The 27,954-nt window shown below is 40.1% G+C and overlaps 1 protein-coding gene across 1 annotated transcript in view; it reads left to right on the top strand.

Moving 5' to 3' along the window:
* Positions 1–27,954, top strand: part of PPEF1 (protein phosphatase with EF-hand domain 1) — a 105,295-nt gene that overhangs the window by 2,569 nt on the left and 74,772 nt on the right. Inside the window, exons 4-9 of the mRNA XM_037046270.1 lie at positions 2,117–2,216; positions 5,683–5,903; positions 7,057–7,221; positions 11,838–11,924; positions 14,003–14,076; positions 20,688–20,830. Coding sequence (XP_036902165.1) covers positions 20,788–20,830 — 43 coding nt within the window. The 5' untranslated portion in view covers positions 2,117–2,216; positions 5,683–5,903; positions 7,057–7,221; ... (1 more) ...; positions 14,003–14,076; positions 20,688–20,787. The remainder of the gene's footprint in view (positions 1–2,116; positions 2,217–5,682; positions 5,904–7,056; positions 7,222–11,837; positions 11,925–14,002; positions 14,077–20,687; positions 20,831–27,954) is intronic.

The raw sequence follows: 27,954 nt of genomic DNA, 5'->3' as shown, positions 1-27,954 counted from the left end.
ACCCCTGAATGTGGCCCCAGGAAGAACACACATTCAGGCCTATGGGTTTCATAAGTAGTCAATTCTTGACTGCTTACCTCAAGTGAGCCCTTGATGCAGCCCAGAAACATGTCCACTTCCCCTGCCCGTTCATTGTCTACCTTTCCTAAAGGGGAATGTCGTATCTTGGCTCCCTAAACTTCCTGTACCTCCTTCCCCAATCTTGCAACTGATGAACTTGCTGCCCATGTCAGTGAAAAAATGGAAGCAGTCAGAAGAGAGCTTCTATAAGTACCCCTCACACCTGTCCACCTTCCTACATCTGTGCCTTCATGTACCCAGATCGGGGCTTTTCCTCTAGATCCATAGCCTTATTGACATTTGGGACTGGGTAATTCTTGGTCGTGGGGAACTAACCTATGTATTGTAGAATGTTTCACAGCATCCCTAGCCTCTACTCACCAGATACCCACAGCACGCCTCCTTTAGTGATGATAACCCAAAATATCCCCTGGGGGACAAAATCTTGGGAGCTATTGGAATGTCTACAGACAGTTTTTGTTGCCATGACTGGGGGAGGGGTTGGGGTACTACTGGCTTCTAGAGGGTAGAGGCCAGGGAGGCGGTAAAACATCCTGCATTGTACAGGGCAGCACCTACCACAGAGACTTACCTGGTCCCAAATGTCCATAGTGCCGTGGTTGAAAACTCCTGCCCTAGATGAATTGTCCACTTTCCCATCAAAACCCAGCCCTCCTCCTGCTCCTGCATGAGTTGGAGGCAACTCCATGGCATGTTACACACATACTATTTTGACATTGTGTTTAATCTGCTCACCACGTACAGAGGTACTGCCCAGTCTTCCAGTCCCCTAATTAAGGTTTATTATCACATGTCTCTAATATGTCTAGGACTAGAAGCACAGTGTTGGGCAGTGTAGGAGTTTTACAAAGAAGTATGTGATATGGCCTCATCTCAGGGAGTTTGAAGAACATTAATTAACCCAAAGGAGTAATTTGTTACAAGAAGTTAATGGCTGATAATGGTTTTATGTAGTTTTCCCAACTTAGGATGTTATTGGATTTTAATTAGACCCTGTCTCCTCTCTCTTAAAAAAGAAACTCAACAGTGGAGAAGGCAGAGGGGAGGGGGCATGGTGATATGCAGAAATCTGCCTATCTATAATCCCCCAAATCCCCCCAACACATTCAATGAGCTTAGATTTGATAGAGCCAGCCATTGCACGGAGAAAAGAGATGAGTTCAAAATACTTTGTCTCCCCCCCCCCTTATTTATCTATCTTGAGATGCCTCTAGTTTTAAAAGTCACTCTTCTGGGACTTTAAATGAGCACAGAACAATTTAGCCACTCCTCACTCCTACAGGACCCCACTTAAAAGAAAATGTCTGATAGCAGTGTCTAGCCAGTGGTAATTGGTGACAGAAATGAAATTGGCTACTCTCGCTACTTCGCCAACACTCAATGTCCTCTTTAGATTTTCAAGTGGATTCAACTGTGCACACAATGGGACTTGCCTCTAAGCTTGATGGGAAGATTTCAAGAGTGGTGCAGGTGTTGAACAAAAATCATATAGTGTATTTTTATTAGTGATTTGGGGGATACAATTAGGGTATAGTCTTAAGGCTATATGTAATGATAAAACTGAAACTAATTAGTAGGTTAACTCAGAAGCTATCTGAAGACTAGTAGCTTTCCTCTGCTAAATCTTGTGAAAATGAAGTGGATTCTATTTTGTGCAGATTGAGCGGGCTGCCATGACAACTATCTGAATATTACTTCAGTATTAGTCATAGGTTTCCAGTGTCTGACTGTGGGTCCAACATTTATTCTAAAACCCAGATGCACATCTATTCTTAAAGGAGTTCTGAAAATATTTACAAAAGACAGAAACTAGGTGGTTTAATATTTTTTTGAAAAAAAAATTGAATGAATTTACGCAATTGCAAATTGTAGATTTTATTGCTATTCTTTTCTTCCAGAGAGGTGATTCGGGTATGAATTTATGGTGTACTTGACTATAGATTTGGTTAAATAGATCCACCAGAGCAGAGTTTGGAAAGTTCCCCTCAAGGTATGTAATCTTTATGTTAAATTCTTCTCTTTTTTTTTCATCCAGCAGTATCAGAAGAAATTTGTGGTTGCAAGTGACAGAAGATTCAGCCCAGACCAAGTTAGCAAAACCAGTCTTAAATGAATCTGACTTGAAAATTCCAAAGGTAAAATTGTATCCAGAGGTTTATGATGGAGGGCTAAAGCTCCGTTTGCCTGCCTTTCTCTTGGTCTGCCTTTCTCTATGTATCAGTTGCACCCCCTACACTGGCTCTCTTCATGGTAACACCTTGCTCAGAGCACCACATTTGGGGTAAGAGTGAATTTGTGCCCCAGCGCTCTCTCCAGGAGCCCTGAGATTCACTGGTATTGCCTGTCTTTAGCTACAAGGAGCTCATGGGAATGTTCCCTTTTGCCGGAAGAGGATGTGCTAACTGCCTTAGGCCTAAGTTATGTCCCCATCCCTAGATAATCACTGTTGCTTTGGAAGTAGGCTCATGCTAATTGGCATAAACCCATCAGGGCCCACACTTGGAGTGTGGGGGTGGGGTGGGGTCAATCTCATGCAAACCACAGGGTTGAGAATAGGGAGAGGATTGATTTCAAAATGGAAAATTGGGGCATAATTGCAAGAAAATGGGGGGAATATTTATTAGCCGCCTGGGTAGGGACCAGAAGGCTGGGAAAATAATAATAATGATGATAATAAGTTTATTGAAAAACTATGATCCCAGGCACCCAAACTGCTTTACAAGTGTATTAGAAAATATGTTTGGCTGCATGTAATAAGGTAAATGAAGTAGCAGAGACTTGACACAGAGGGTCGGCTTTTATCTCATGTGTTACGAAGTCAGGAAAGAAGCAGCTTCACGCTGTGCATTATGTCTCACCCTCCTCCCATGTTTCTGCAACATCATTTGCGGCTGGAGGCTCTTTTCCTAATGTACTCAAGAGGGCTACTCTACTGCAGGCATTGGGTCCTGGTTCCAGGAAGGATGGGGGGAAGGGCAAAGAGGAAAGGGCTCATGACAGGTGGTCTGGTCTTTTTTTCAGGAAAATAGCTTTTCTGGGAGTGTCAGTCAGTAGGTTTCTGCCTATATTGCATTGGCCAGAACTGTGCCACACGAGTAGCCTGAACTGCAAGGGAACCTAGCAAACCAAGGTGGCAGTAGGTTGTGTTGGCTAAACCTACTGCCACCTAGAACAAGATTTTGGGGTTTTCTTGGTGAAGAAGAAAGGGAGAATGAATATTGGTTAGGCAACTATTGTATCAGTGGCCGCCGCACTGTGTATTAACTCATTTATTCCTTATATCAACCCAGTGTGGTGGGTACTATTACTGTGCTGGTTTTCTAAGAAACAAGCACAGACAATTTATGTAATTTTCCCAAGCTCACACTTAGCTGCTAAGGGATGGAGCTAGAATATGACCCCAAGCTATGTGACTCTAGAAGCACATTCTATTAGGTTCCCAGCACATCCTGGCCCACAGGCTAGACCACATTTCTTCTCTAGGATGTGTATCCACTCAGAAATTGTAGGCCTCTCCAAGAAATGGTAGTTAATATTTGCTTAGCCCTTTATAGTTTATGAAGAATTTTCCACTTAGATTATTCCATTTACATATTATTATCCTCATTTCATAAATGAGAAAACTGAGGCTCAGAGAAGTTACGTAAGTTGCCCAAGTTCCCTAAGTTGTAATTGGCAGAGCTGACATTTCCTTGAAATGTCAAGATCTTACTCCTGGTTCCCTATCCTAATTCTCCCACTCTTTCATGCACCAAAGCCTTCATTTTTAATTTTGCTTAAATGTCAATATTTTGCTGTAGTCCCTGTATTAACTTCACAGTTTTCTCAGGAGAAGCAATCTAGAGAGATCCTGGATCTCTCACCAACTCATTTTCGGTGTCCTTTGCACTTAGCCACACCACCAGGAACATGGCACGTCAGCAGGAATTGTCCTCTGTCATAAGAAACAGAGACCTAGAAAGGGAGGTTATTTTTATCTCACACACTATAAAATCCAGAGCTTCATTCATAATATGAAAGTGTTCACTACAAAAAGCTCTTACCTACCTATTTAAGTAAAAGAGTCATTAAACATATTGAAATTTCCTGGCCTTACTTACATCAGGTTAATTTATATTATGTTCCTTTAAAAGTGCTATATTAATCACACTTCGCTAAGTGAAAATGACAGTCCACCTCACTGGGGGAGGTTAGTGAAGTTTCACTACATTACTGACACTTCAGTTTGCTTATAATTGTTATTTCTCTCATTCTTTCCAAATATTTGAAGTCTACTGAATTGACCAAAAAGCACAAGAATGTTGTGAATATATATAGTTTGACTTTAAAAGTCATGAAAGGGTGGGCTGAAAAAGAGATGGTGATTCAAACAAATAACAATCACACTGTGTTGTAGAACAATGGCACTCAAAGTGTATTTCACTGTCACCTGGAAGCTTAATAGAAATACAGACTCATGAGCGCCACTCCAGACCTACTGAATGAGAACCTCTGAGGGGCTAGGCCCAAGAATCTGTGTTTTAACGAGACCCCCAGGTGACTTACAAACACATTATAGTTTGAGAAGCACCGTAGTAGAGAGTTTTAGGGAAATGTGCACTTTCTGGAGTATTTGTGAAAACACTAACTTCAGCTTTAGTAAACTAAGACCTAGCTGTGAAGCCCTGGATTCGTCTCTGAAAGTCTCCAGATCATAGATTCCACTTACCTATTCCAGGTCACAGGTCACCTTACCTGTTAAGGTCACTGAGCCTTAACACAAATGTATGCTTGGCTCTATCCTATCAACACGGCCTAATTAATCTGTGTTCACCTTGCAGATGTCAGTTCAAAGGTTACTTCCTCGGAGAATCCTTTTTGCGTGACCTCCTGATTTGCTGTCATGAAACTTATATTTCTTTGCAATTTTACATTTATTTTTGTAATTTTTTGATGAATGTTTACTTCTCTCACTAGGCTATAACTTCAGGAGAGAAGAGACTTTGTCAGTTCTGTTAACTGATATATCTCTAGGGTCTAGAACAGTGCCTGGCACACAGTAGATGCTCAATAAATATTTGTTGAACAAGTATATGAATGAAACCAAGACAAAAATAAATGCTCAAAGAAAATCATTTAAAATCTTTTCCAAAGTCTTCACTGTAAGCTCTTAGTCATCTGAGGCAATAGTAGCAAGGGTTTTGAAAAGAAAGCCACAGATCATTCCCAGGCCTTGTTTTAGCTAGTACTTTTAACATTTCTCTAAAAAATCAACTGTTCTTTGTCCTTTTTAAAGATTTTGTTTATTTATTTTTAGAGAGAATGGAAGGGAGGGAGAAAGAAAGAGAGAGAAACATCAATGTGTGGTTGTCTCTCGAGCACCCCCCACCAGGGACCTGGCCTACAACCCAGGCATGTGCCCTGACTGGGAATTGAACCAGGGACCCTATAATTTGTGGGCTAGCACTCAATCCACTGAGCCACACCAGCTGGGGCTGTTCTTTGTTTTCTGTTTATGAATACAAAAATGGTTGACAGGAGGGGGCTAATGGTGGCAAAAAGAAAGCTTAAAGAATCTTGTACCTGCCTTTCCAATAACCAGGACGTGGGTTTTGCATGCAGGTTGTGTTGTTCATACTATATTGGAAGGCGGTGATGTTATAATTGCATCTGACATCATGTGTTGCCAAGGCAACCTATGGAAGAATCACTATATAATCACCGGCCTCTGGTAAACTCCTCAGTTGAGGCCGAGGAGTCCTCTTTAAGTAACATCCATAACCATCAAGACGGATTGAATCCTGAGCCTCCAGCCCAGGCTGAAAGATTCACCAACCAGCCAAGTGAGTATCTGGGAGTGTGGAACTGATAAAATTTGAAAGGGTAAGAACTCTTAAAGAAGAAGATGAATTGAAAACAATCTGGGTAGCTATGGAAACATGTTTGGAAGTTAACTGTCTTCTTCCTCTGTTTAGTTGTTTGGCCAACTCTTGTAGGCTTTTATATTTTGTGTATAGCCTTTATTGTACTTTATGGAGCTTATTGTACATTAATATGTATCATATTGGAGCTATATTTGTAGAGTGGAATTGGGTAACTTTGATGTAATGGAAAGAGTACTGGCCACCCAGTCATAAGACTGTGACATTGTGAAGCTACCTAACCTCTCTTATAAAATGGGGAGCCTTTCTGAACAAGTCCAAAGTGCCGTAATATCTTGCTACAAGTCATAAGGCTGTGATGTTGGGGAACCACCTAACCTCTTTTATGAAATGGAGCCCTGGTTGGTGTGGCTCAGTGGATTGAGTGCCAGCTTTTGAACTGAAAGGTCGCCAGTTGGATTCCCTGTCAGGGCACATGCCTGGGTTGTGGGCTTGGTCCTCAGTTGGGGACATGTAAGATACAACCGACCAATGTTTTTTCCCCTCTCTATCTCCCTTCCCCTCTCTCTAAAATTAAGTAAATAAAATATTTTTAAAAATAAATAAAATGGAGAGCATTTCTGAACGAGTCCAGAGGACCATAGTATCTTGCCACAAGTCATAAGACTGTGATGTTGAGGAGCCACCTATCCTCTCCGATAAAATGGAAGGCCTTTCTTTCTTTCCTCTTTTTCTAAGAGAGAGGAGAAGGAACAAAGGGAGAAAAACATCAATAGAGAGAGAAACATTGATTGGTTGCCTCTGGTGCACATTTCAACCGGGGACTGAACTCGCAGCCTAGACATGTGCCCTGACTGGGAATTAAACCCATGACCTTTCAGTTCACAGGATGACTCCCATCCAACTGAGCCACACTGGCTGGGGATAAGGCCTTTCTGAACAAGTCTAAAGGGTCACCTGCTATGGAGCTCTGGGCCAAGAATCTCACGGTGGTCTTGGAAGGGGACATCACCCTCTGTGCCCAGATCAATTTTGCCCAACTCCCCGTGCTTTGACATGAGAGGGGATTGCATACATTTCTATTTTTGGTTTTACTTTTGTCTTTGAATGGCAGATTACAGTCCCCACAAAAGGAAAATCAGAATCACCGTTGTTCTGCCATTGACTCCTGCTAGATGACAAACTGAGCTACTGCAAAACAGGAGCACATGCAAGCTAAAGGGACAGATTGTGGCAATATTTAAAAATATCACAACTCTCTAAATCAGAACCGGCTCTGGTAAGCAGATTTGGAATTCACACAAAAACACCCATAACTCTGACAATCTGAATTGTACATTGCCATGGTACATTACTTCTATGCAGTAATTATATAGATGAAGTTATGTTGGACTATATGATAATACCTGTCTCCTTTAATATACAGACATCCCTCTCTTGGGCCTCTTCTTTTCCAGATTGCTCCTTTGTTCACACCTAATGTCTCTATTCCCCACAGTTCTGCTTTTGCCCCTATTGTCTTCTTACTCTATGAACTCTCCCTGACTAATTTTATCATCTCTAATCACTTCAACTGTTGTGATGACCTCTTTCATCAGAATCTGATTTATTTCTTGGGCTCTAAATGTCAGCTTCTACTGTGTATAGAACATTTCAGCTGGTTACTTTTTCTCCACTGTAAACACACTTGTCCCCTTTGTGTCCTACCCCATACCTGTTAATACTCTTTTGCAATTAATGGCATCACTCATTAGACTATAAATCACAAGAGAGTGGGAACTGCTACCGTACCTTTAGCACCCAGCACTGTGCCCGACACAAGGCAGATGCCTAGTAAATAGTGTTAAATAAGCGACAAATCCATTCCAAACTGTAACCCTTGGAATCAGTTATTCTTGATACCTCCATCTCTTTTGCTCCCTGTACGTAGTCTGGGACCAGTGACATTTTGTACCTGAAAGGCTTTTCTATTTAGCCCCTCCTCTCCATCCTTGGGGCCAGGGCTTTAATTCAGTCCTTACATCTGTCTCCTGGATTGTGGCACGACCTTCCTCATTGGTCTTCTTATGTCTGGCTTTTCCCTAGTTCATCACCACCTGATCCTCAGGGTGACCTTCTTAAAGTTGGAATCTAATCAGATTACTCTCAGGGTCCCTTTCACTCCGAGTTTACAATCTGGCAGCCTCACATGGGATCCATGGAGTTTATACAATGTTTTGAGAAAATGAGAATTACACTATTTCATTGCTTCTGAGATACACATTTTTTTTTTCACATTTTAGCACCTCTGAAATTGGAATGTGTCCTAAAATCAGTGGAGTGTCATAGTTTGATGGGTGGCTTCTTTATTGGTACATAAAATAGTGATGCATGTTATAATCGATGGCATCTTTAATTTGCAGACATGTACTCATACTCACATTTAAAAATAGGGGAACTTTATATAAAAATATGTTCAGTTTCTCTGAAAAATTTTTTCTCTGAAAAATTGCATCAGGCAACACTGGGCCAGGATTTCTGGATGGCAGCCTCTCAGAGAGAGCTACCAGTATAGCAGCTGCTTCATTTAGACAAGAGCTCTTTAGAATGTCCCATCATTTCCACCCAGGCTGCTTTATTCACTTATATTATCTGCCCCAGCTCATGTAAGCATTTGAAATTGCATTCCTAACTGATGGGTTAAACTCTGAATTCTTTGTTACGATCTACAAGAATCACCACAGTTGGCACCAAGCTATCTCTCTATGTTCACGTCCCTATCCTTTGCTTTATATGTCCTGTATCCCCCAGTATCAGGAGCCTACTCAAATATCACATGCTGCCATGTTCCCCGGAATGCCTTTCCCACCTTTTAATCCTCTAAAACATTTCCCAACTTGCCCTGACCAAACTAATATACCTCTGAACTCTAATAGTACGCGCAGTGTATCTCTGGACCTACACCTCCTGTTTGGAAATTATTTGCGGATAGACCCATGTCCCTCATTACACTGTACACCTGGCAGGGAAATGAACCAGGGCTCATTGATCTTCGCGTCTCTGCCTCGTAGCTGGAACATGCTCAGTAAGTATCTGTTGAGTAAAAGAGGGGATGGGCTGTGTTTTCTAACTGGGAGTTCTTTGCGTTTTGCCCATGGTTAGAGAGCTACCAGGGACAGGGAAGAGCGAGTGTTTTCCATAGCGCTCATAGTCGACAGCAGAAAACACTGCTTCTGACTGTGATTCAGGAAGGGCCCTTGGTAGTAAAAGTCAGCCCATAGGGACTTTAATATCTGCAGACCCAAAGGCACTAAATCAGAGCCAACTCTAAAGCTTTTTGGAAAATTTATTTTTAAATTAGTGTACAGTAAAATTGACTTGCTGTACAGTTCTGTGAATTTGGACACATGAGAAGATGAGTGTAATCACCACCATAATGAGGATGTAGGCCACCACCCTCCAAAACTCTCCCTACTGTCCCTTTGTGGGCATACCCTTCCCCACCCATCGACCCTGGCAACCACTGGTCAGTGCTCCGTCACTACAGTTTTGTCCTTTTGAAAAATCTCATATAACTGTACACAGCCTTTTAAGTCTGCTGCTTTTACTCAGCAAAATGCCTTTGAGATTCATCTAGGTTGTGTGCATCGATAGTTTGTTGTAGCCTACCTTTGATTTCTTTAAATGACTTTCTGATTACTTGCAAAATCTGGCCTCCCTTTTGTCCTACTTAGTGTGGTTTTTCAATACTCAGAACTCATCCCTGAAAATATACGTGATTCTCTCTTTTTATTTAAATATAATATTACTTGCTATTTTTTCCCTCTCTTCAAATCAAGGCTCTTTAAATTGGGGTTCTTTGAATGTTTTTGATTGTGAACCGCTCACAGTAAAAGCTTTCTGAGAATGGACTCCTAATACAGGTATATTTATTCATTTACAATTAATACTGCTGAACTCATATATTGTGTATGTCACAAACATACATGAAAATAGAAACTTCAAAAAGAATGAGAAAACAGCTAAAAATATAAATTTTAATGTTTTACTTTCCATTCTCCAACAAGTAGATCTTCTGTGCTCCTGCTGTGGGGTAGAGGTACCTCAGTTTGGAGATTACCAGCTGCTAGGAAGCTGCAATTGGACTAGTAGATTGTTTTCTACTAGTCCCAGCACCAGAAAGCTAGCTGAGGGGCCGCCCCCATCCAAGCTACCCCCCTTTGGTGCTATTGGGCATTGAGGTATCAGAGACCACAAGTGGGCAGACACCTTAAGTAGCAACTACCAAACATCTGCACACGTTGTTTTTTCAATCTACTCCTAAATCCAGCCACTTTGCCTAGATTCTGGTATATTCCACAGTGTGTCATGACCCATTAGAATTACTTTTCACCCTGGCTGGTGTGGCTCAGTGGATTGAGCGTTGGCCTGTGAACTGAAAGGTCGCCAGTTCGATTCCCAGTCAGGGCACATGCCTGGGTTGTGGGCCAGGTCCTCACTAGGTCCCCACCTAAGAGGCAACTGATTGATGTTTCTCTCCCTCTCTTCCTCCCTGCCTTCCTCTCTCTCTGAAAAGAAATACAATCTTTTTTTTTTTGAGAATTACTTTCCCTTGGTAGAAAATGGAACTGTGGACAGCCCCAGGAAACTTGTGAAATAGGAGGGGTTTGCCTGCAGTGCCCAGTCTTCCTGTCGTGAGGTCAATGGCCTTCTCCGCCCTCTCTGTCTTTCCATAGTTGGCTGCTACCATAGACTAGTGAGGTGCTGGTTTGTGTGTCCTCTATGGCAGATACTTAGACAAGCAGTTGAGAGCAAGAAGTATATGTGGAATGTGAAGGCAAATGCAGTAGGAGAGTAGGGAACTGAGAAAGGAAAGAGAAACAGTCAAGACAGCCAAGAAGACTAGCCTAGCCGTTTTTTAGTCACACCAGATACACCCTTTTCTCTGCCTGCTCAAAAGTCTAATTGCAGCAGTATAATTAGGGCCACAGTTCATTCTGATTTACTTTATTTACCTCTCCCATTTCTTTTTATTCTTCTTAAAGATTTTTAAAAAATTTTTTAAATTTATTTTTAGACAGAGGGGAAGGGAGAGAGAAAGAAAGGGAGAGAAGCATCAATGTGTGGTTGCCTCTCCTGTGCCCCCTACTGGGGACCTGGCCTGCAACCCAGGCCTGTGACCCAATTGGGAATCAAACCAGCGACCCTTTGATTTGCAGGCTGGCACTCAGCCCACTGAGCCACACCAGCCAGGGCTTTACCTCTCCATTTTATACCCTTGTTAAGTACTGTAAAATATACCTGTCTACAAGAACACACTCATCTCTCCCTCACCCCTTTTCTTTTGGCTAACTCTTATCTCTGGCTGCTCAATCTTCAGGTATCAGCCTGGGCATCACTTCCAGAAAGCCTTCTCTCATCCCCTTTTCTAACTCTTTCTCTGTGTCCCTATTTGCCCTGTTAGAGATTTTATTATACTATATTGCTTCCATTTACTCATATAATAAATATTATGTGCCTGACACTGTTTTAGGTACCTAGAATTTATATTCGATTAGGGAAGACAGATTTTAATTTGTCATTTTATTTTAATTTCTCATTTACCTGTATGTTTGTTTCCAGCTAATTGTTTCTATTTTGTTTACCATTTATGTCCGTCTCTCAGCACAGTGCCTACCACATAGATGGCGCTCAATAAACATGTGTTGAATGAAAGAGCACAGGGCATTTTAGTTAAGAGTGATGGGCTTTTCTGGGGGAAAATGAACTCTCATATTTCCTATTGGCTGTTTTCGTATAATGATGTGCCCATTCAGAGATGAGTTAACCTACCTCAACTGGTAGGGGTATAATTCTGTTAATGAGTGAGTTTGAAACTGTTAACATTGCTTTACCCATTATTTTTTCTTTTTTCAGGGTAGGACAACACATCCGTGCTCATCTAGAGGACATCCAGAGAACATCTGAAAAAAGGCTGGAAACATCATTCTACGAATATACAAGGTACTGACTGAGGCAGGATAGTGGAATGGTTATAAGTAGAGGTTCTAGAGTCCAAGTGCCCTGATTCAGATCCCAGGTATGTCACTTTTGCTATTTGACTTTGGACTATAGTCCTCAATGCATAAATATTATATACCTCATATGATGGTGTGTGGATGAAATAAGATCAACACATGTAAAATTAATAAGTGCCTAGAACATAGTAAGTACTTAATACATGCTATTCTCATTGTAATTTATTCACATACATCAACACTCATTTAAAAATTGGAAGCTGGCTCCAACTGTTTTTCATGGTGCTCAAAGTAGCATTTTAACATTCTTTGTACAGTGGGGAAAATATGGTGATGCTCTTCATTTTAAGCAAATTCTGAGTTTTAGACAAGTCACATAAAGGGCATAGCCAATCCGATCCATGGGCCAGAAGCTGGTCATTACAATGATCACCTAAATCATGAGTTCTTTCCCTCCCTTTCTTTCCTGGTGTGATTAAACAAATATTTGGGGAGTACTTACGCATTTGGTGCTGGGAATGCCACGGGGAATGAATGAATCCTTTCCCTTCAGGATTTCACATGTAAAATGACAACAGCACACTTTGGGAGGTTCCATAATTGGATGCACACATGGCTTTGAGTGCCAGAAAGCAGAGTGACTAACTCCCCTTTGGTGATTCAGGAAAGGCTTCACACAGGGGAGGTGACATTTGAACAACTGTATCTAGACATAGCCATCATTTAATCACTGTGGACTGAATAGACATTTGGTTGGAAACAGCCATATAGCGACACTGTCCACTATTTTTGCTATCATTTATGATGTGTATAGCAGCCTCCTCAGGTCCTGGTCTTGGAGTCCCCGCCCTGGAAACCTGTACAATTCCATTACCCCATAATGAGCTCCTCTGATAACATTTAATATGCTAATAGGAGTAGAGAAGCCCAGAGCTGCCTTTCCAGTTATTTTTAAAGTGACTCCATTAGATTAAATAGTAAGCTAGGTAAATGCTTTACTGGATCTCCTGTGGCACCCAGTTGCAGAAAGGAATTGGCTAAAGAGCAGTTTGGGTGGGGTTATAAAATGATTATGGCTGGAGTCCTTTAAATCCTAGCTCTCAATGCCTAAGGCCAGTAAGGTAAGGCCCTGTGCAGTGAAACCAACTAGGAAAAGTGTGGGAGGAAAATTGCTGTCCGTGCAGCTGCAGTCAGTGTGACCCTGGGAGTGAGGTCACCCCTGGATTGCCTCAGAAGACAGCCAAACTGTGGCTGGTGGCATCCAGTACTGACATCTGCACTTTGATTATTCATGTGTCTTCTTCCTCTAACTCAGTGAAATTACAGGTCAACCTTCCTTTTTCCTTTCTGCTGATGGAGGGGGGGCGAATTTCCCTTTCACAGATGGGTTCTCCAACAAGTGGCTAATTGAATAACAGAGAATAAAATATCATATAAATAAATTTGCAGCACAGCACCCAACAACTGCCCCTTTAACCCATGTCTTTTCAAGTCCTAAGAGGAATGTTTAGTGATCCTAGTCCCTTTGCTTCATTGTACCCAGGCTGCTGTAATGTTTATTAGAAATCATCTTTGGTTGACCAAAAGAGTCAGCCATTGAATGCATTTCTGCCCTTACTTACCAAAATTCTCTTTTATACTTCATACTGATGCAGATTATTTATGCAAACAGCAGCCTGGCCCTGCCTGTGCAGAGCCTGGTTCTGCCAGTATGAGAGCCTGGTCCCCTTGGAAGCAGTCATGTGACTGCAGCCCATTACTTGAGCACATCCCTTATCTCCTAGCCTGGAGCAGGGCAGCGTTGGGGCAGACATCTGTGGCTCCAGGCCAGAGCTCAGTCTCTCCCAGATCTGTGGCTCTGGGTCTACCTTCCAGACTGAAAGGCAAGGCAGCCATGGCCTGTTTGGGTTTCTTTTGTGTGTGTGTGGGTGTGTTTATTTCTTGATTTATTTAAGCCGGAGCTTGCCCTCCAGAGAGCTGCAGAGATGTGAAATGTGTGGGGTGCATGTGTATGTGTAGGAGGTGCTCCAGAGAGAGTGGCAATTCTACCTTTTTTCCTTTCAGACCTCAACATTCCTCATAGAGAACATTTTTGGGGGCGAGGAAAAACCTCTATACTGGCCAAGCAAAAGAACCAGGTGATATGTTTGTTTGTTCTTGGGTACTTTGGGGATGCAGAAGTCTACATTATAAACATGTATTGTCTAGCAACAGAATAGGGAATGTGTGCTCCTTGGAGTTTATTTTATTGCTTTGCAATTTCTCAGATTGATTTTTCTCTAAGATGCTTATTGCAAATCGCTTGCCATTATCTTTAAAAGGCATACAGATGACTTTGCAGCCCGAAGGGTCATGGCCTCTGTCAAATGAATGTGACATTGGAAAAACTCTGTGGTCACTTGGGTGAGAGCTAGAAAATGAGGGAAGGAGTGCTTCAAAAAAACCCTTCTAGGCCCTTCACGGTGTGTTCTCCAAGCTCCATTGTACAACTTTAAGTTCAGAAATCTGTTTTTAGCTCCCTTGGCCTCTTGTTATCGCAGAAGACCACAGAGTGTCCATCTCTCTGTAAGAAAGACAAACAGAATTCCTTGCAACATTCAGGCATTCTCTTTAGTGATTCAGTGCTTATATACATTGATCAGATTGGATCCTGAGACCAAGGCATGGCAAACCTTTTAGCCAACAGACATTTTTGTTCTTTACAATTAAGCAAAGTGGGTCTTCAGGTCTGCCACTGATCGGCTGTGCCTCAGATACCATATTTAATTTCCAAGTCTCAGTTTGTTCATCTAAATATGGGAGTGATGATACCATGTTGGCGGCTGCTATGCGCATTAACTGGAGTACTGGACATTCAAAGCACCCACTGTGCTGGGTCAATAGCAGTCCCTTAAAAAGGACTGGTGATTTTAGCTGTTATTATTACTGGTATAGTATTTTTGCAGATCTTTGTGATCCCAGGGGAAAAGAACCTATATCTTGTGAATCTACAATTATCTCAGAACATGTGAACACCAAAGGGATTTAGCGTCTGGAAGGTCCCAGACAATGCACTTGCAAGGAAGAGATCTGAGCAAACAAGTTTGGTTTCAACACCTACCACAGGGGGTACTCACTCATTCATGTCCCCCCTAACTCATCGGCTAAGGATTGCTCCACATTAGAACTCAGTACAAGTATGTCAATTATGAGTTATTATCCCTAGTTCCTTATGAGAAAACTGAGGTGCAGAGGAATTAATGGCTAGCTGAGAAGAATTTAAACTCTGGTTTGTTTGACTTCTAAACCCCAGGCTGCACTGGGCCAGCATTAGGCAGTTAGGAACAGTAGGTGTGTTTGAGTTGTTTTCCCTCAAAAGAGTCCCCTGCTAGGCTGTTTGGGAAACAGTGGACACTAGAAATTCACAACACACATTAACATCTTGAAGGTTCTGAGGAGTCCTTTAGTAAAAGAGACCTGTGTAATCCTACTTCTCCTGAACTTATTTGATAGTGGGACCTTTTTTCCCCCTTTATTCCTAGAATTATAAACTGCATAGAACTACTGTTGTACAAACAAACTTTGGAGCACCTGGCATGAAGCCAAGCTGCCACCTGATCACAATCCTGTCTGATATAATAGATACCTTCAGACACCTCCTGGTGGTCAGTATAGTTCCTCCCTTTTTGTAGCCTTTCAGCTAATGAAAGGAAGAATTACCTGCTTAGTCATACAGATCTCCTGTTATTAATTTCGGATCCCAGATACAAGCAAATGCTAGTGTTTTTGCTGAAAGGTAATGGTGGAAGGGGCCTCTCTAGCATGATCTGCTAGTGACTCCTCTTCTCTGTGCTCCTTAGTTATATTTAGACCACAGACATCAGGCTGTAGAACTCCTGTTTCAATGAAGATGGAAGATAATGCGGGAGGGTGAGCCTGAAGAGGTATCTGTCCTCCACCAGTGGTGCCCACAGTTGAGTGACTATGGGTTCTAGATTTGGGTTCCTTGGAGCCAGAGATAGAGTAGGAACTTCTCACAAAAGCCGAGTTTTCTCTAGGAAAAGCTGAATTTCTAGCATGGGAAACTGCACAGTTCACATCTAGAATGCCAGAGGTGGACTCAAGGTCAATGCGACTGAGCCAAGGTATGAGGGTTCAACAGAGATGCACATTGAAATAATATAATGAGTAAGAATGACTTGCGGGGGGTGGGATAGTGCTCAGAGGGTATTTGACAGTTGACGTGTTAGCTTGGCTCCAAGGGCCGTCTTTCATTCTTTCTTTGCCTTTCCACCTTTGGAAATGAAAAGTGGTTAGGACGAGAAGAACTGAAAAACATCAAACAGTTCAACCCTCCGCTTCTCCCCCCCCCCCCACTCCTCCTCCACACATGCACAGTGAAAACCTTTTAGCAGAAGCCTTAGAAACCTTTCGTTCTGCAAATTATAAGTGAGTGCCAATGATGAGTCACTATTTTATGTTTATGCTTTAAAACCATCCTCAGTATATATGTATATATTGGTAGAGGCAGCAGCAGTGGGCAAGTTTCAAGCTGTTTTTTCCGCCAAGAGCCGCCTTTTCAGTGGTTGGTGTCACTGACTCTGGCATCCTTGGGTCTTTGTGAATTCTGCTCCCTGCCTCTTGAGCTGCAGGAACCCCTTTCAGGCCCCAGGGAACTGTTTCTTCAGAGACTTCTTTAGCACATTAAATGTATTTCTTTTTTAAAAATTTAAAATTTTTATTGATTTGAGAGAGAGAGGAAAGGGGAGAGGGAGAGAGAAACATCTGTTTGTTTTTCCACTTAATTTACGCACTCACTGGTTGATTCTTGTATGTGCCCCGATGGCGGGATTGAACCCACAACCTTGGCGTGTGGCGATAATGCTCTGACCAACTGAGCTACCCCGCCAGGGCTTAATGATTTTCTAATGCTGATAGAGGGCAGGAAATGGAGGAAACTTGGGTTTTCTCATATCATGGAAAATCCCTAAATCATTTTTATCAGCTTTTATGCAGCTAGCCAGAGATATCCTCAAAGGCAAGTGCACTGTTTAAAAACTTGCTTTCCTCTCTGCCTTTAACCGGGAGATTGCAATCCAGGCTGGGCAGTGTGTGGGAGTAGGAAGCAGCAAAGCTTAGCCTTAACCAGGTCTTGTTTTGGCAAGAATGAAAATGAACTCTCTTTTTCTTTTTCTTCTTCTTCTTCTTTTTTACTTTTACCTGAGGGAGGAAAACACTTTTACAATAACTTAATAATTATACTTAATAATGTAAAAATTCTAATAAACTTTTTTTCTAATAACCAAAAGTCTTAGAACAATTCTCATTTCTATCATGATTCTAAAATTTCCTTTAGAAATAGATATATAACTACTGCCCATTTTCTGGTTTAATGAAAAGTTTAGAATCAAATAGCTAGCATCTGTGTACAAAATGATGGACTAATAATTATTTTTAGTTATTGATTTAAAAAATGTTCCTACCCTCACCCAAGGACATGCTTATTAATTTTAGAGAGGGGAGGAGAGGGACAGAAACATCAATGTGAGAGAAACATCGATCAGGTGCCTATTGCACATGCCCCAATCAGAGACTGAACCCTCAACCTAGGCACATGCCCTGACCAGGAATCAAACCTGCGACCTTTCAGTTTATGGGACAACACTCCAACCAACTGAACCACACTGGCCAGGGCTTAGTTATTAATTTTTTAAAGGACTCTGGCTTAGAAACATTCATTCATTCATTCAGCATTTATCAAAAACTTGCTTTGTTAAAGGCACTGTTTAGGTGCCTGGAGACTCAGTGAGTGTTTAGAAAGAAAGATACCCTGGGAGTTTACAGTCTAGCAGAAATACATTAAAGTACGATGCTTTTTAGTTCCTAGTGAATATTTTACATGGACTTTTTGTGTATAATGAATTAACTGAGGGGTGCCTGAGTACCAGATAGATGCCCTAGGAGAGATATGTTGCTTTATTTCTTTTTCTGGGAAAGGAAAATCGAGATTGAAATATATCAAATTGTTGAATCTGTGTTTGTTGCTTACTCAATGCCCAACTCATATATTCATAAAAAATGGTAAAAAAAAAAAAACAGCATGAAGATGGAAATGAAGCCCAAGGAAGATATGGAGAGCAGTGCTTCTCAAACTGACAAGTCCCTACATCAAAGTTCCCTGAAGATTGAACTTTTTAAAAAGAATTTATTTATTTATTTTTAGAGAGGGGATGGAAGGAAGAGAGGGCGAGAAACATAGATCAGTTGCTTTCACAAGCCCCCAGCTGGGGACCTGGCCTACAACCTAGGCATGTGCCTTGACTGGGAATGGAATCAGCAGCCTCCTAGTTCACAAGCCAGCACTCAGTCCACTGAGCCACACCAGCCAGGGCTGAAGGGAGCACTTTAGTTGCAGATTCCCAGGCCCCCGGACTGCTTGAATCCTATTTTGGCAGTAAAGTCTGGGAGTGTGCATTTTTAAACAGTCTCCTCTGGTAAGTCTTATGATACTCATGTTGGCAAGCACTAATCTAGGCACTTGGATAGGGTCAGCAGGACTATATGAACTACTTCAAAGGCTGATGAAGGCCCCAGTAGATGTGTTCCCATAGGCACTGCAGATAACCTCAGGAAAATTTCTGAATATGGAGAGAAGACAGGCAATGTGTAAATAGTGCCCCACTTTCAAAAATGAGAAAAGAGTAGATGCCAGAAGCCACAGCCTTATAGGCCTGACATGACCTCTGGAAAAGTTTTGTACCAAACAGATGGAGTCAAAAAGTATTCCAAGGAAAATAAGATGCTCACTAGGCATCATGTGAGTTTGCTAAAATATTGTCTCTACTAAAGACTGACAAACTTTGCTACATAGCAGAATCCTCTGGGGAACTCTAAAAAATCAAGATGCCCAACCCCACCCAAGGGAACCCAGGTATCAGTGTTTCTGAAACCCCCAGAGATTCTGATTTAATGAGGTACTTGCTGTCTGAACATTGGCAGTTTTAAAAGCTCCCAGGTGATACTAACAGGCAACAAAAGAATCAGGCCTAGCTCTAACTAGAATAGCTGTTCATTAAGGTTATTATTGTTTTAAAATATTTCCATAATTCAAGTATTTTGCTCATTTTAGTTTTCTCTTTTCTACAGTTAAGATTTCAAAGCATTTAGTGTAGTGCTAATGAAAAACACATTCCCCTAGTCAGTTGTTTTCTGACTTTGTTCCTATCAAGAAATGCAAATATATTAGATCAGGTTGGTTTGGAGCATCAACAAATAAAGAAAATGTGGGAGCTAAAAAAATAATAATACTTTCCTTCCCACCTTCTGTGATCTTCTACATGGGCCAGTAATCAAATTAACAGAGACAGATTAACAGGAGAAAATCAAATTTTAATACATGCACATGAGGAATTCACAGAAGCATGGAAATTCCAAAGTCAGTGAAGTAAAACTGGGTATATATGTCATTTGGGACAAAGAAGAAAGAGGGGGTGGGGTGTGAGATTTCAAAGGGAGTAGGCAATTTACAGGTAGCTGAGGAAGAGGGGAACGTACTTTTTGCTAGGTAACCCAGAAACAATGAGAAACAGGGTCGGTCTAGTAAACAGGAGCCTTCCTGTCTAATACTAAGTTGATTATGCTAAGGTTCCCTTCCTGAAGCAGCAGGGTTTTTTTCTATCTGATCCCTTAGGCAGGAAAGGGGGAGGGTCAAAGGTTCTTTCTAAATCTTTTGTTTCTTAATATCCTGCTTAAAAATTAATGTCCCAAAAGACAAGATTTTTGGTTCCCTTCAGAAACATCACCCAAAAAAGCGTTGAGGAAAGCAATTTTGTTGAAAACTCCCAGGAAGTGTGATTAAGATCAGTTCAGCAGTTTCATCTAACTCATCGGAAGTGCTGGTGAGCAAGTGGAGGGTAGACTTGGAAGGGTCTCAAAAACACTGAAGAGAGCCCTGGCCCACGTGGCTCAGTTGGAGCATCGTCCCTAGACTGAAAGGCAAAAGGTCTTGGGTTTGGTTCCTGGTCAAAGCACGTGCCTAGGCTGCAGGTTCAGTCTGGTGGGGACACATAGGAGAGGCAACCAATTGATGTTTCTCTCCCTCCCTTCTCCTCTGTAAACTTAGCAAGCATGTCCTGGGTGAGGGTTAAAACAAAACAAAACACTGCAAAACACAACACTGAGAGAGCTTGTTTAAAAAGGGCACTTCCACAAATTTTGATACCTTAGTGTAGGTGGAGAGTCTTTAGCCTCCTTTTTTTTAAAAAAAATAAGTGCCCCAACCAATCAAAGAACTTACTTTGATTTGAATTTTGGCATTGTTTTGTAAATGTTGTTTTTGCCTCATAGTCTTCAGTTTGTGGTTTCCAAAGCCCAGATAGACTTAACTATTTTGAAGTGAAAATCAAAATTGTTAAATACTGTCAGATCCTTTATATCCTAGTCCCTATATTTCAGTTAGAAAATAGTACACTCTTCCATTTCCAATTTTCTTTTCATTTTCAATGCTTTGTTTTCTACAGACCTTGATCTGACTGAGACACGAGGAAAGTGTAATTTAAGTGTAGCAGAAAAACAGTCTATAGCCGCTCCATTGCTGCGGCTGCTGTGTTGTGGAAAATAGACCAGGATTAGATGATGCCTGATCACTTTCCACATCACATGATGGCCAGCGGTTGAGAGGAAGCATAAAATGAATCCTACCGATCACTTAGATACCTTGTTGTTAACGGCGCTTCTTTCCCTCCCCTCCCTTTTGTGTATTCCCCATCAGGGTCTGTGACTGAAGTGGCTCAGCTAAGGAGCGGTTCCTCACAGCTATTCGTACCATCTGGGAATACGAAAGTGAAGCTTTTTTACACCATCTAGAAGACATGGGCTGCGGGAGTTCATTTAGAATAAAGAAAACTGCGAAAAGTGAGTGCCAGGAATGTGCCTGTCTTCCTGTTGAAAGGGGAGGAGTGAGCCGATTACCTGTCCCCCTTTCTCATTTACTCCCATGGTAGGCTCTGGAGCTGCCTGCCCTGTGTGATTCTGCACAAGGCATCATTGCTTGAACCAAGGTTAAATGTTGGGGTAACATGGGAAAGTACCTTTAGGAAAATGTAGCTTTGAATTTATGATGTGTACCATAAAGTGTTATCTAAGAGATACTTTATGTCTGATTTGATTTCAGTTGGGAATATACCCATATAAAATGTCAATGTAAAACTCAGAAGCAGGGAACAAGAAAGCCTCTGTAAATTTATATCTGTTTATTCAATGTGCTTATAAATAGATATATCCATGCCTATATAACATTTAATAACATAATTGAATCTTTATTAGGTTTTATAACACAGTGATCAGATTATTTTTTATGGCTATTCAACACAGAACTTTATGAGGTTTACCTCATGGTTTTAGACTATTCTAGATAGAATTTGGGAAATGTTAGATCATCTGCTTTCCTAAAAGGGTGCTATTTCCAAATGGATGACATGACATGCCTCCCACTACCCCCATATAATTAGAGGCTTAAGTATTTCCTTTATTTTGTGCTGAGGTTCTTTCTCATAGCTACTAGAATCTAGCTGAAACTCACTCGAGTGTTGGAGACATAGTCTTCATAAGCAAACTAGAATCAAAACAAACAAGCTGGGACAATTATGTGAATAATTTGCTCTTAAACTCCATTCCTTCATTATCTAGGTATAAATAATTTTCCCAATCTCTACTCCACATTTTGGTTTTGGAAGTTTACTCAGGCTTAATATGGAGACTTTGGGATGTAGAGTGTTCCATACTAATTAGTGTGAGGTGTTTTTCTTTTGGTCTCAAATGCTGTGCTGCCCTCTCCTAGTTGAATTGTGCTGGTGAGTTAGCTAGCTTATGTCTGATAGTAGGGACATGGGGGGTGCACTAACTCTTTCCAATCTGTAAGCACATCATAAAGTAAATCTTTTAACAGTTTCAAGTGAATTAATTCCATAGTAGTAACTTATTGTAAAAGAGTAAAGAGAGTACCATTTTATATCTAGGTTTACCCAGAGTTCTTTAGCTAGATTTCTTTAGTTAAAAAAAAAAAAAGGCCAAGCTCAAGCTGTGAAAGTAAGTTCTCTCTTTTAAAAATACTTTTCAACTTTTAAAATGTTGCATGTAAATGGAAATATCTTGGATTTTTGGCTTGCTTTTTAAAAAATAATTTATGGAGGTGAACTTCTAACATGAAATGAACCATTTCATAGAGAATCATTCAATGGCACTTGGTACATTCATAATGTTGTATAACCACCACTCTTTAAAAAAGATTTTATTTGTTTATTTTTAGAGAGAGGGGAAAGGAGGAAGAAAGAGAGGGAGAGAAACACTGATGTGTGAGAGAAACATCAATTGATTGCCTCTTGGGTGTGCCCCAACCAGGGACCGGTCCCACAACCCAGGCAGGTGCCCTGCCCCGGAATTGAACTGGTGACCTAATCCTATTCGAGGATTAGAATACCTGGGTCATATGGTAGCTCAAGGTTGAACACTTGATAACTTTCCAACTGTTTTACCAGGTGACTGCACTAACAATGCATGATGGTTCCATTTTTTCCACATCTTTGGCAATACTTGTTATTATTTGCCCTTTTGATTATATCCATCTTAAAGGGTATGAAGTATTATTTTATTAGGGTTTTCATTTGCATTTCCCCGATGACTAATGGTGTTGAGCATTTTTCCATGTGTTTATTGGCCATCTGTAGATCTTCTTTGGAGAAATGTCTATTCAGATCATTTGTCCATTTTTAATTATTTATTTTTGTTGTAAAAATTCCTTATATATTCTAGTTACTAGTTCCTTATCAAATGTATGATTTCCAAATGTTTTCCCCATTCACTGGGTTGTCTTCTTACTTTCTTGATGATGTCCCTTGAAGGACAAAGGTTTTTAATTTTGATAAGTCCAATTCATTTTTTCATTGGTTGCTTGTACTTTTATCTAAGAATTCTTATATCCAAGAATCTACAGTCAAGTCCAAGATTATTGATCCTTGTGTTTTCTTCTGAGAGTTTTATCTTTGACCTCTTACATTTAGGTTTTGATCCATTTTGAGTTAATTTTTCTATATGGTTTGAGGTAAGGGGTACAAATGTATTCTTTGCATGTGGATATCTATTTGTCTCAGTATCATTTGTTGAAAGACTGTTCTTTCCCTGTCGAATGGTCTTGACACCATTGTCAGAAATCAATTGAACACAAATGTGAGGGTTTATTTCTGGACTCTAAGTAGTATTCCATCGATCTATATGTCTAACCTTATGCTAGTGCCACACTGTCATAATTACTGTAGCTCTTCTTGAAAGTTTTGATATTGGAGTGAGTCCTTCAGCTTTCTCTCTTTTTCAAGATTGTTTCAGCTTTCTGGATCCCTTACATTTCCATACGAGTTATAGGATCAATTAGTCAATTTCTCAAAAGGAGCCAGCTGGAATTTCGATGGGGGTTGTGTTGAATCTGTAGATCAGTTTGGGGAGATTGCCATCTTAACAGTTAAATCATTTGTTCATGAACATGGGATGTCTTCCCATTTATTTAGGTCTTTAATTTTTTTCAACAATGTTTTGTGGTGTTCAGAGTTGCAGTTTTATACTTATTTTGTCAAATTAGCCCAAGTATTGTATTCTTTTTGATGCTATTGTATTGAATAAATGAAATTGTTTTCTTAATTTCATTTTTGGATTGTTCATTGCAAGTGTGTAGAAAAACAATTTTTTTGTATATTGATCTTGTCTTCTTAATCCTTGCTGAACTCATTTAATAGCTCTCATAGTTTTTAATGGATTCCTTAGGATTTACTGTTTACAAAATCATGTCATCTGCAAATAGAGTTCTACTTCTTCCTTTCTACTGCATGCCTTTTATTTCATGATCTTGCCTAATTACCCTGGCTAGGACGTTTGTTACACTGTTGAAAAGAAGTGTGAGAGTAGACATGTTTGTCTTGTTCCTGATCTTGGAGTCGAGGGAAAGCATTCAGTAGTTCATCTTTAAATATTATATTAGCTATGGCTAATTTGTAGATGCTCTCTATCAGGTTGCAGAAGTTCATTCATATTCCTAGTATATTGATTTTTTAAATTAAGAAATGGAGTTTAGCCCTGGATGATGTAGCTCGGTGGATTGAGCACAGGCCTGCGAACCAGAGGATCACAGTTCAATTCCCAGTCAGGGCACATGCCTGGGTTGCAGGCCAGTTCCCAGCAGGGAACTCATGAGAGGCAACCATGCATTGATATTTCTCTCCTTCTCTCCTTCCCTTCCCCTCTGAAGATAAATAAATAAAATCTTTTAAAAATAATAAAAAAAAGAAATGGAGTTTAATTTTGTCAGATGCTTTATTTGCATGTAGAGTTGGCCCTCTACATCTTGGATCTCATGTCCATTGATTCAACCAACCACAGATCAAAAATATGAGAAAGAAAAATATCCCAGAAAGTTTCAAAAAGCAAAATTTGAATTTGCCATGCACTGAGCACTATGCTTAATCCACATGAATGAAGTGATATGTAGGCATACCATGCTATAGCCTGTATGCAAATATAGTTTATATGTAAACACTATGCCATTTTATATAGGGGACTTGAGCATCTGCATATTTTGGCATCTTTAGGGGCTGAAATTAATCTCCTACAGATACCAAGGGACAATTGTATTGAGATGATCATATAGTTTTTGTCTTTTATTTTCTGAAGTGGTATGCCATAGTTGAATTTTAGATGTTATACCAACTTTGCATTCCTGGGATAAATCCTACTTGATTATGGTATATAATAATCCTTTTTATATGTTGTTAGATTCAGTTTGCTAGTATTTTGCTTAGGATTTGATTTTTACATCTGTATTCATAAGAGATATTGATTTATGTGATGTCTTTGTCTGGTTTTGATATCGGTAATACTGGCCTCAGAAAATGAGTTGGAAAGTTCTCTTGCATTTTTTAGAAGAGTTTATGAATCCCAGTGAGGGCACATGCCTGGGTTGCAGGCCAGTTCCCAGCAGGGGACTCATAAGAGGCAAACATACATTGATGTTTCTCTCCTTCTCTCCTTCCCTTACCCTCTAAAGATAAATAAATAAAATCTTTTAAAAAAAGAGAAGAGTTTATGAAGAATTTGTATTAATTCTTCTTTAAATGTTTGGCAGAATTTGCCAGTGAAGCCATCTGGGCATGGGCTTTTCTTTGTGGGTAGTGTTTTGATGACTTATTCTATAGATCTATTCAGATTTTCTATTTCTTGTCCTTTTCTTTAAAAATTGTTTTAAAAAGCAAAAAATAAAAATGTCCTTTTCAATTACAGTTGACATACAATATTATATTAGTTTCAAATGCACAGCATAGTGATAGACATTTGCATAACTCACGAAGCGATCACCCCAAATTCTTCTTGTCATCTTCAATAGTTTGTATCCATTTCGTCTCAGCTATCTAATTTATTAGCATATACTTGTTTTCAGTATTCTCTCATAACTCTTTTTATTCTTCTGTTGAATAGTCAGTCAACATTTACTGTGATTTCATAATAATAAATCTGCTGAATACTGATGCAATTGTGTTTACTTACATTTATCCATAAGACAAACATTTTATCCTTATTTTTTTTTCATTGAGAAATATTGTAAAGTATAGAAAAGCATTTGGAAATAAATAATACTCCCTTATTCTACTATCCAAAGATAAAGATAATGACATTTATCTGATCATTTCCTTCCAGTTTTTTTCTTATAGTATACATATTTATCAGACTAAATATTAGTTTTTTTGTAGCTTTGCTTTTGTCACAAAAACATTTTATACAAACACTTCTCAGTTTTTTTTAAAAAGATTTTATTTATTTTTAGACAAGGAAAGGGAGGGAGAGAGCTAGAGAAACATCAACGTGTGGTTGCCTCCTACATGGCCCCCACCGGGGACCTGGCCTGCAACCCAGGCATGTGCCCTGACTGGGTATCGAACTGGTGACCCTTTGGTTTGCAACCCATGCTCAATCCACTGAGCTACACCAGCCATGGCTTCAGGTTTTTATAAATGCTTTGTAAATATCACTTTATCCATTACTAAATATTTTATTTAGTGGATAGGCTGTAATATACTTAAGTATTCCTCTAATATTAGATTTTTAAAATAAATATAAATAACTCTTTGAATAATTTCTTGTAAAGCTTTTTTCTTATTTTGGATTATTCTCATATTCAGGTGATTAGACATGAAATTACTGTATCAAGGGCTATAAATATTTTGAAAACTCTTGATAGAAAGTGATAATTATCTTTTCCTGGTTACTAACTACATTCTAGAGAGTGTTAAAAATATTCTACATATATTTTATTTAATCCTTGCAATAAATATAACTCCTCAAGTAAAGTGTTATTATTCCTGTTTGTATAGTTGAAAAGGGTCATGCTCAGCGAGGTATATAACTACAAGCGCCAGAGTTAGGATTTGAACCCAGGGAGTTCTGACTGCAGTGTTTTTTGCTATAAACCATTACACTCTTTTTTGGTACATCCCAATGTAACTTCATTAAATTCACTTATATAAATGGAGTATATAAATAGACCAAAAGAACAACTGCTTGATCCCAATCAAAATCTGGTTGTTCTAGTTTATAATATGGATCATGGTGATCAGCTAAGCAACAAAGGCCTTATGGGCCCTGGGACATTTAAGAAGACCTCTTTTCTTTATAATCACTGCAAATGAAATAGTCCTCTTAGTCTTTGATGGGAACTCACTCACTCACTCAGGAAACCTTTTAGTGAGCACTTTCCATGTGCCAGGAATTGAGGATACAAAAAGAGTAGCTTGTGCTTGCGTCGTGCTTTTATAGTTGGCCAGGCCCTTTCACATACATTTGATCTTTACAACCTCTGAAGAGTTGATCTCAATTTATGGAAAAAGAAACTGAGGCTTTGAGAGGCAAAGTGATTTGCCCAAGAATATGTGGCTAGTAAGTGGCAGAGCCAGGGCTAGATATTGCTTCCTGTTTTTCATGGTCTGTCTAGTGTGAAGGACTTTTCCCCCCTCCTTAGTCATTCAGCCCCACCACAGTACTCTGCCTCTAGAGTATCATGGCATTTTTAAGAAAAAGTAGCCTACATGTAAAACTGAGGCTATCCCGTTCTTGTGGGCTACCCACCATGCAGAGAAGTAGCGTTGATGTTGTATTCTTGTTGTTATTTTGCTCTTTTGTGATGTGCAACAGGGAAGAGAAAAATAATAGCTATCATTTATTGAGTACCTACAACATCCGTTTTTTTCTATTTCTCACCAAAATTTTTTGAGGAAGATTTGATTAGTTTCCTTTTCTAGATGAAGTCACTGAGACTAAAAGAACTACCCAAAGTCATACTCTGGTTGGTGCCTGAACCTGAATTGGAACCAGCTCTAATAGATTCCAAAGACCATGCTCCCTTGGAAACACTGCCCTGACTTGCAAAATTGGAATTCATTCAAAAAAACAGAAAATAGCCCTGGCTGGTGTGGCTCAGTGAATTGAGCACTGGCCTGCGAACCAAAGGGTTGCCGGTTTGATTCCCCATCAGGGCACATGCCTGGGTTGCAGGCCAGGTCCCCAGTGGGAGGCGTGAGAGGCAACCACACAGTGATGTTTCCCTCCCTCTCTTTCTCCCTCCCTTCCCCCGTCTAAAAAAAAAAAAAGAAAATTTTAAAAAAAGAAAATAAACATTGCAATTTCATTCTCCTGAACTTCACTTTACACTTAACATTTCATCTGGATGGGTTTTGAATTAATAATCTATTGCCTTCTTTCCCATGAAGCACTTTGACAACACTCTGATATATTTTCTTCTATTTCTCCCCTTGAGACCACTTAGACATGCATTTATTCATTCTCTCTAAGTGCTGAGGAGCCTCCAAAGGCTATCTAGCTTTTTTGGCTTTGAAGTTTGATGTCTTAAACTATGACAAATGGAAATTTTCTCTAACGGAGACTGTTCTTTTAAAAAATATTCCGCTCTGTTGGTTAGAGTGTCATCACAATACGCCAAGGTTATA

Source organism: Sturnira hondurensis, unplaced genomic scaffold (assembly GCF_014824575.4).
Source record: "Sturnira hondurensis isolate 20B ecotype Veracruz unplaced genomic scaffold, ASM1482457v3 Scaffold0005220, whole genome shotgun sequence".
Classification (NCBI taxonomy): Eukaryota; Metazoa; Chordata; class Mammalia; order Chiroptera; family Phyllostomidae; genus Sturnira; species Sturnira hondurensis.
This window is presented reverse-complemented; position numbering and strand designations above follow the sequence as displayed.